The sequence below is a fragment of the Rhagoletis pomonella genome, unplaced genomic scaffold (genome assembly GCF_013731165.1).
Source record: "Rhagoletis pomonella isolate Grant_MI unplaced genomic scaffold, Rhpom_1.0 Rhpom_scaffold_00007, whole genome shotgun sequence".
NCBI classification, from domain to species: domain Eukaryota; kingdom Metazoa; phylum Arthropoda; class Insecta; order Diptera; family Tephritidae; genus Rhagoletis; species Rhagoletis pomonella.
In genome coordinates, this window is record NW_023458561.1 from 22,903,458 (window position 1) to 22,912,530 (window position 9,073).

The following is a 9,073-nucleotide window of genomic DNA, read 5'->3' on the forward strand; positions in this document are numbered from 1 at the left end:
TTATTTCTATGTGTGCATACAAGAAAGAAATCATCGGCATATTGGAATAGTTCACAATTTTCACTTGCTACAGAATGTATTTGTGCTGTGTAGATATTGAACAATGTTGGACTTAGCCCGCTTCCTTGCGCCAAACCGTTGTTAGTTATTGCCTTTTGTTGTCCAAGTACAACCAGTCTTCGGCTAAGAAATGATATTATCCAATCTCTTACTTTGTCATTAAACTCAGTTTCTTCCATAATGTTGTTATATTTATATCCACCGAATCGTATGCTTTTTCGACGTCTATGCAACCCGCCATAACATACATCTTCTTTTCTTTCTTAATATACACCAAATTAATTAAATCATTGATGCACAACGTCGTCGATCTGTTTTTTCTGAATCCGTAGGATCTCTCGGGGACTAATGCCTTATCATTGATATGTTTGTCAACATATACTTTAATGATACCTTCCACCGTTTTCGCTAGGACCGACATTAAGCATATTGGTCTATAATTGTATATGTCCATTTTATCCTTTTCTTTTTTCAAAATAGGTATTATCTTAATTTCGCGCCATTTCTCCGGTATTATTCCTGTAATCCATATATCTTCCAGTATTTTAAATAAGTTTCTTTTTCCCCCCTCTCTCAATTGCATTAGCATTTTATACGAAATTAGATCGGTTCCTTTTGCTGATTTTAGATTTCTCGTTTGTAAAAAATGTACAAAGTTTTCATAATTGAATTCTTTGAACATATCATCATGATCATTACTATTGCACGCTACTGTGTTTGAGTTTTGGTTGGTTGTAATGTTAATAGGTGTACGAGTGATGAACGCTAGATATTTGTTCTGATCTTGACTGCTCCAAGAATTGTTAATCTTTTTTTCACATTGATACTTTTTTAAATTGTTTATTTTACACCACATTTCTTTGATATTGCTTGGATTCGATATGTCTTTTGTAAGGGCTTCAAAACTTTTCTTTTTTTGTTCTTTTACGTGTTCAGCTAAATTGATATCCGCTATTTTTACTAGTTCTGCGTTTGGAATTGTAGGGAATTGATAGTATTTTTTCCTTGCTGCATTTCTTAGTCTAAAGAGCCTTTGAGACAAATCCGACCACCAAATTTTGGGTACATATTTGTTTTTTTGCACTTGGATTGTATTCTTTCTTATCACTTTATTATAGTTATTGGTAAATTCTTGTAGAGAATTTCCCACTTTGAACGAACTCATTTCTGATAAGATTTTATTATGTAGTATTTTTAAGCTTGGTTTTGTCTGGTAAGACTGGTCTAGTGTAATTATAATTGGGGTATGATTACTATTGGTTAGTTTTGTCATTGTTTTCCATGAAATATTACTATTATCATTTGTAAAAGTCACATCTATTGCTGATTTATTTGTAGGGTTGATATAAAATGTTGGCGATCCGTCATTCAGACATCTTAAACCATTGTCTGCTGCTATGTTTTCCAGTATAGATCCTTTTCGATTGGTAATGCCTTGATACCATGCTCAGTTTTTTGCATTAGCGTCTCCACCGATTATTGTTGTTTCTCTTAGTGTTCTTGTATATGTAAAAATTTTGTCCATTCCAGTTCGGAAATCGTGGTTATTGATGCTGGGCGGTGCATATATACTGATGATATTTATATTTTTCTTAAGGTTTAAAGTTTTAATTCCAATACTTTCTATTTCAGAGCGTATATTAAATATTGAGAATTTTATGTATTTTTTAATGTAGATTCCAACTCCTCCATATCCGTCGCTCCTGTTCTGGTATGCAAAGTTATATTCAGCTAAGCTTGTGTCGTAGTTATTCTTAAACCATGTCTCTGAAAGCATAGCGATGTCGATGCTATTGTTGTGTAAAAATAATTCTTACAGTTCCTTATTTCCTAGTTTCTTCAAGCTCTGAACATTAAGTTGTAGTATTTTCATAATTGTTGTTTATGTTAAGTTGTTGTTGTCTCCCAAACTTCTAGTATTTGTACTATTTGTTCTTAAAGTGCTATCAAATATGTTATTAATTTTGTTGATTGTTGTGCGGATGTTGTTAAATAATTCAATTGTGCTGCGGTTTAATCTTTCGTTTCCATTTGACGTTAAATGTTTAGTTATAGCTAAATTTAATTCATTAAAACTGTCCTGCGTGTCTTTGATTTTTTGTGTTCCAATTCTTATTTCATTTAAGTTGATAGGTTGTATGGCGTCTCTCCATTCCTGCATCGTATTAGACGCATTCATTTCCTCCCTTATTCTGTTTTGGTTATATTTTACAACTTTATTGTACGGTAGAATTTCATGTATATATGCTGTTGTGTCTTTTCTTGTTTCCATTGGGAAGTCTCTGGGTCTCTTCTGTATAGGCGGGAATTGCTCATTGTAACCGTACAATATTTCAAATCTGTTTCCCAATATGCTTGTCAATATTTTTGTGCTTCTTCATATGTTGAGTTTTCCAAAGTCATTGTCCTTTTTATAATAAAAGCTTATACACGAGCCGGACAATCTTTAGATGTTGGCGCGTGCTCGTGCTTGCAGTTAACGCACACTACCTTCTTACATTGCTCCTCCTCCGAGTGTACTTGGAAACATTTCTTACATTTCTCCAGTTGTTCCTTACAATTCTGCGCGAAGTGATTATACCGAAAGCATCTGTAGCACTGTGTCAGAGGTATAAAGGGTTTTACATCTATTTTTGTATATGCATAGTATATGTGACTCGGCAGCTTCTGGCCCATGAAAAAGATTTTTATTCTTCTGGTTGGTATCTTCTTTTCCTTATCTTCTCCATCCCTCCTTTCTACTCTAATAATTTTCATAATAGGTATCGAAGACTTTAAGTCTTGTAGGAGTTCTTCGACTGGAATGTCTGTGGGGATATCAAAGATTAATCCCGTCTTCGACAAACAATGTTGTAAAATTTTTGGTTCATATCCCTTGTCCTTAAGTCGCCTATCGTAGCAAACACTGTTTGCTACCTCTGCATACCTACATCCGACCTTCACTCTACCGTATCGCACCTTTACTACTTCGTCAATTCCATCTAGGTTGAATTTCTTGAGTACATTTGATATGGTAATGGCATTGATTGGTTTTCTTTCTTGGTCCTTGCATCTGCTGTCAATATACACCACGAAATGTCCTCCATGTTCTGTGTCATATTTAAGTTGCTCGTCATCTTTTCCTTCATTTTACTTCATTAGCGGCTTTATTATAATATTGCCTGCATTAGAGTCAAGTTTGACTTTCTTTTTTGCATTAGAAATAGATTCACTTGCCCAGGAGCCATCGGGCTCCGTAGGTATCCCGGTCATCTAGGGTCGTTTCCCTATATGTTTCGGATTTTTTGTTTTATAATGACTGAAATCAGAAAATATTAGTCTATATCAAGTTTATATAAGGAATTTTAGGTTTTTTAGATGTTTTTCTAAAAATTTCTTTCAGATAAATTTTCCGTTTGAAAAATGCGCGTCAGTTCGGTGTCAGTGTTGCCAGACGAATGTAGCAAGGAACTTGTAAACAAAAATTACCCGATTTTGCTCGAAATGTCGTAAAATTCCCCACCCATAGATATCTCCATACTTACAAAAAAAAAAATTAAAAGTTATGTATTTTGATATATTACTGGTCTTTCTGTTTATTTTATTTTTAAACGTAATTAATCTATGTATTGATAAACCAAACTAAATTTTTGTAAAGGTAGTTAACAAATAAAGAATAAAAAATATTTATGCAGATAATATTTACATACATACAGGGTCGAAAAAATTTACTCGCACCAATTATTATTATTATTTTTTTTTATTTAATTTGAGTTATTTTTTTTTTTATAAAAATATAGTTTATTTTCTTTAACAAAACCCGTATAAATCCAAGTTTCAGACTTTGTGCGATATTTGAAAAAAATCAACAAACTTTCGTAAAAATTTGGAGCTTTTTCATTGGAGTTTCTATAAATATTTTGAGTATGCATTTTTGTAGCCCACTCAATTCTAGAATAATAAAGTGCACGTTTCAAATGGCTAAAAATTTCCGTTTTAGGATTTTTTCCTAAGTTGTTGCGCATTTTTCTTCCATATAAAAATAAATTATGTTCATTCGCTATATGAAAGCAAATGCAAAGAAAATTCTAAAAAATTAACGGTAATTTTTAGCCATTTGAAACTTTGTTATACTAGAATTAAACGAGCTGAAATTCCCCACAAAAACGGTCCATTCTTCAATTCCCCGCGCAAACTGAAATTCCCGGGGAATTCCCCACGAGTTGTCTTCCCTAATGTATGTATATAATTCATGTGCCTAAACTTTACCTGCATTTATTTATTTCTAAATTTATATCTAAAATGAACGAGTCACTCATATTGTGCGATAAATGTGCATTTTTTTTGTGTTGTGCAGTTCAGTACATTTTTTTTAACCACAGATTGTCAAAGTTGGGGGAAAAAATATCAAATATTAAAAATCCGAAAATATGCACAGTTTTATAATGGGCCCTTAATATTTTTAAAGTACATTGCATTTAAATATTCCTTTTTTTGTTGTAATTGCACTACTAATCCCCGCCTATTTCCGTTTATCAATCAATCATTGTCGTCAAGCTCAACTAACGGTAGGCTCAAGAAAGGGGCAGTTTTAACAGGGTCGGGCCGAAAGGAGAGGGGTCTTAGTTGAGTGGGATTTATGACATGTGAAGAGGTGGTTGGTGTCGTGCGGGGAGTCTCCACATGCCGGACACTCATTGTGGATATTGGGGTCGAGTCTAGACAGGTAGCTGTTGATGCGGCTTCAGTATCCAGACCGAAACTGGCGCGAGCATCTCTTAGCAGTTGAAGCTGAATGTCTGACACAGGTAGTGATTGGGCCCCGATCACGGCATTCATAGGCCAGGAGTCGTGGTAGGTTATGACCGACTCCCTATGTATGCCATTGATCGGTCGTCGGTGCGTCGTCGGATCTAGTGGTTAGTTGATGTAAGTCTGGAGCGCGACCTATAAATGAATAGCTGCCGCCCGACGTGCCCGGGCGGAGGGTCCTCCTCTAGCAAGGGTTTGTTGGGGTTTTCACTCATGTGATATTCCAACAGAAATTGCTTACTGATCATTTTGTTATGCTCCCTTACGGTGAACATTTGGGCCTGTGTAGTCTATGTCCAGAGTGCGGCGTTCGGACAAGTATGCAGCTTCGTCCACTGCGTCCAACTACTCCCCAGCAGAGCTGCCAACCATACTTAGCTATGAAGTGCCATATTGAGGATAAAACAGAGCCAAAGTGTGCCAAATAAAAAAATAAAAGTGCCAAAAAAAAGTGCCATTCTCTTTAATTCTTCCTCCAATTTAGCATTAAAATTAAAAACACATTCCTAAATCAGAAGTCTAATGCCAAAGTAAGACAAACCAGTTGTATGCACTATAGAAATTAAAAAATTTGAGTTGAGAAAAGGATGTGCACGCAAAAGATTCCACTAATATGTATAGAAATATTACTATTTTTCAAGTGCCATTTAGGCACTTTGTGCCAAATTGCAAAATCAAATGCCATTTGAGCTAAGTTGGCAGCCCTGCTCCCTGGCGACCAAAAAGGCGCAGAATAAGTAAGACCGGCCGGCCAATTGACTTGTATGTTGCCAGTAAATTTCTTTGTTTTTGCCCCAGGTGCTGCCGGCGAGAGACTTGAGAACCTTGTTGCGCCTCTGTACTTTGTTGACAACTGCGACTGTGTGCGCTGAGAAGGAGCGCATCAAAGATAACCCCTAAAATTTTCGGGTTCTTCACCCTCGGAATTAATGTGCCATCGACGTGTATGCCTAATTGAAGCGTGACCTCCTTCATTCAGGTGGTGAAGAGGGACGCCATTGATTTCGGTGGAGAGTAAGGCTCGTTGCAGTGAAGAAGCGAGAAATCTCGGATATTGCGTTTACTTTTGAGTAGAGGTCATCAATTCCCTTTCCGGACGCCAATGTAGAGCAGTCGTCAGCGTGTGTGATCAGTGAAATTCCCTTCGGTGGCTGAGGGAGCTTCGAGAAGTAGAAGTTAAACAATAAGGGGAAGAGGACTCCACCCTGTGGAACCCCTTTTTTAATTCTTCCGGGGTTTGATCTCTGAAGATTACTTACGACTGTCGACCATTCATATAATTCGCCGACCGCCGTTTGAGTCCCTGTGGGAGGAAGCCTTAATATCTTTTGGTAGCGTGAAAAGACAAACGGTGTCAAACACCTTTCACAAGTCCAGCTTTACTACGATTGTTCTCCCACAGGGGCGGTTACGGTTTAGGTTACGGTTTAGGCTACGAGTTTGCAGGGTTTTTATGGTGTTAAGTGCTGTTGTTGTGTCGTGCAGTTTACGGAAACATGCTGATGCTTCACTGGGGTCAGGTATTGTGTAAAGTACGTGAATAGCAGGGCCTCAAGTGTCATCGCGACCGGGGAAAGGAGCGTTATCGGGCGATACGAGTCTTATTTGTTGGCAGGTTCCAGCAGTGGGACCACTCTCCCCGATTTCCACACATCGGGAATGATGTAAGTGGCCATTGACAGATTAGAGGACCTCGGTGAAATATGCTACTCCCACAGCATCAGCTTGCGAATTTCGTCGGGTTCAGTGGATTTGGAGGCTTTCGCCTTCTCGATGGCCACCTTCACTTCATCGCTGGTAAAAGCCAGCGGTGAACTTTTGGGAAGTCTGTGCAGCTTCCTGGTCTCCCGACGTTTGGCTCCGTCTACCGAAGATTTTGCTTGCTTGGATTTTTTTTATTTTTGTTATGAGGGCTGCCTCAACTTAAAAAGTTTCATCTACAAAGCGTTTGCTTGTTCTGAATGTGTTTGTTTACGTTCTTTTAATTTTCAAAAACAAACAATGCAATAAAACTGTTCATGTGGCTTCATTCGATGTAAATGCACCATTATTTTTGATAACATTTACCGTAGACATTATCTGCAAGTTGAGAAAAGGGATTTCTGTTTTTTTTTTTTTTAGATTTGAGTAGATTGGCAGGTTTCCCCAACGCCAGGTTATCCCTCTGCTTTAATAGGTCTGTAGCAAAAGGTTACACGAAAGTGCACCTGAGCACCGTGTGTGCATACTATGATATAACCGGAGATGTATCCTTCAAAACGGCAGCGGATTTCTGCAATTTAATGCATTTTCGTGTGACTAAGGATGATACCACAGTGAAGACGAATGTGAAAGTGTGAGAGTTGGCTTATGCGGTTGAATAGCGGTTTACAAACGTCAGCGATAATTTTGTGCGTGTTGGCCTTGATGATGTTGACGTTTGTATATTGGGTATACATACATATAGGATGACATTTTGGAAGCTTAAGGTGTAGGTGTGGTAGTTGGGTTGTGATGCGGTGGGGCAGGATTTGAGTGAGGTGGACGGTATTAACACCTGTGGTAACTATGATTATTTCAAAATTCGGCTTCGGCTTTTGTTAGAAAATTGGCCAGTTCAGTGATTTTGCGGTAGTAGAAACCACGAAAAATCTCGGTAAAATCAGTGCAGTTGTGGACGACTTCGAAGCCCTCCCGAACATTTGCAAGTAAACTGCAGTGGAGCGTCTGATGGGCATAGTAATCAGTAGCGCCACAGCTACAAATATTGGCGCTTATCACACTTATATATACGATGTAGATATTCATTACCCTAGGTGTAACCAGTCAGTATTCTATTTACCGATTTTTATATCTTTTGGGATTAATTTGTGAAACCAAGTCTTTTGTGGCTTCTGCGTACAAACTTGTGAGAATAGGTTGTGTTTGGTGTGGGAGAAATAGGGATTTCTTTTCATGAGTTTTTTAATTTAGATCCAAAAGTAAATATTGGAGTCGGCATTTTTCCGTGTATACGAATATACATATGTACATATGTGTTTACGCTTTTTCACTGCATATCGATGTTTGTCTTAAGTTTTGTTTTTCACTCTATTACCTTGTCCGGAGCTCGAATCACTTTCCGGTATAGTTTGTGTGGTCTCGCTTACATTGTTAATCGGTTTGGTAGATCGATTTCTTAAACATCTGCAAAGTAATCATAACTAAAATCAATTTTAAAGCAGGAACTAAATGAACTACCTGTCCATTTTCCATTAGCTGGTATTCCATTTACATTAGGAATAGTGATTTTGTAAATATTAATCGAAATAGAATTATATAAAAGTATCGAATTTCTCTGAGTTGCCATATAGCCACAAATAAATAGGTTTTAGTCAACACTTGTAATTTGAATATATTCGCAAATACAACTAAAACTTTCCGGAGCTAAAAACTTCTAGATAATTTTTTAAAGATCTAAAAAGAACTAAGAGCCAAATTTCAAAGCTAAATAGAAAAATAAAGAGCTAAATCTAGCTCCAAAAGTGCTATCTGGCAACAGTGTTGCCGCGGCGTTCAGAAGAAATGTATCACCAAAATTTTCTAAAATGGATCAAAAGCATAATGAAAAAAAATTTTGAGTATCAAAGTATCAATCTTTAATATCTCTTCGATTCTTAAATTTAAATGGTAGTTTGAACTTTTAATTGTGATCGTTGACAATTTTTATTAATATTTTTTGGTTTTTATATAAAATACAGAGTGAAAATAAAGCGTTTGTACTCGGTAACTGTTGAATTCATTTGCATACTTAACTAAAATCACATATCAAATTGGTGTTTAACACTTTAAAGACATAAAATAGTTTTCACAATACTTACTGGATTACTCTAGATGAGATTCTTAAGCCAGTGTTACACGATTGGTACATTTGTATATTTTGGCAGTTACAGAGTAGTGTTGTTTGGAAATTCTTTTAGGCTGCATTTCTTTATTCTTCTTTCATTCTGAACGTTTGGAATAAACTTTTTGTTTACTTATTCTTTAGAACGTTTCTGATGATATGTGAAATGGCTATGAAATGGGATTATCCGGAATGTATAAAGGAACGCGGCATTATCGAGCTGAACCCGAATTTCTAAAGAACACTGTGACTGCCAAAATGTACAAATCTGTACAAACGTACCAGTCGTGTGACATTGCCTTTAGCCCAGTACCATATCCGACAGCTTCAAAATAAAAAAGGAAAAGTAACGACAATACT

General features: G+C 36.7%; 1 protein-coding gene across 2 annotated transcripts in view; it reads right to left on the minus strand.

Moving 5' to 3' along the window:
* LOC118742460 (basic-leucine zipper transcription factor A-like) overlaps window positions 1-8,143 on the minus strand; it is a 55,586-nt gene extending 47,443 nt beyond the window's left edge. Inside the window, exons 1-2 of one of the 2 annotated variants that reach the window (XM_036474546.1) lie at window positions 8,071-8,143; window positions 7,928-8,016 (exon numbers count right to left, since the gene is read on the minus strand). In XM_036474546.1, the coding sequence (XP_036330439.1) occupies window positions 7,928-8,016; window positions 8,071-8,078 (97 nt within the window). In that variant the 5' untranslated portion in view covers window positions 8,079-8,143. Of the gene's footprint in view, window positions 1-6; window positions 3,359-7,927; window positions 8,017-8,070 lie in introns of those variants that run through there. The other variant, XM_036474547.1, reaches the window with a different exon arrangement.
* Window positions 8,144-9,073: the final 930 nt, after the last annotated feature.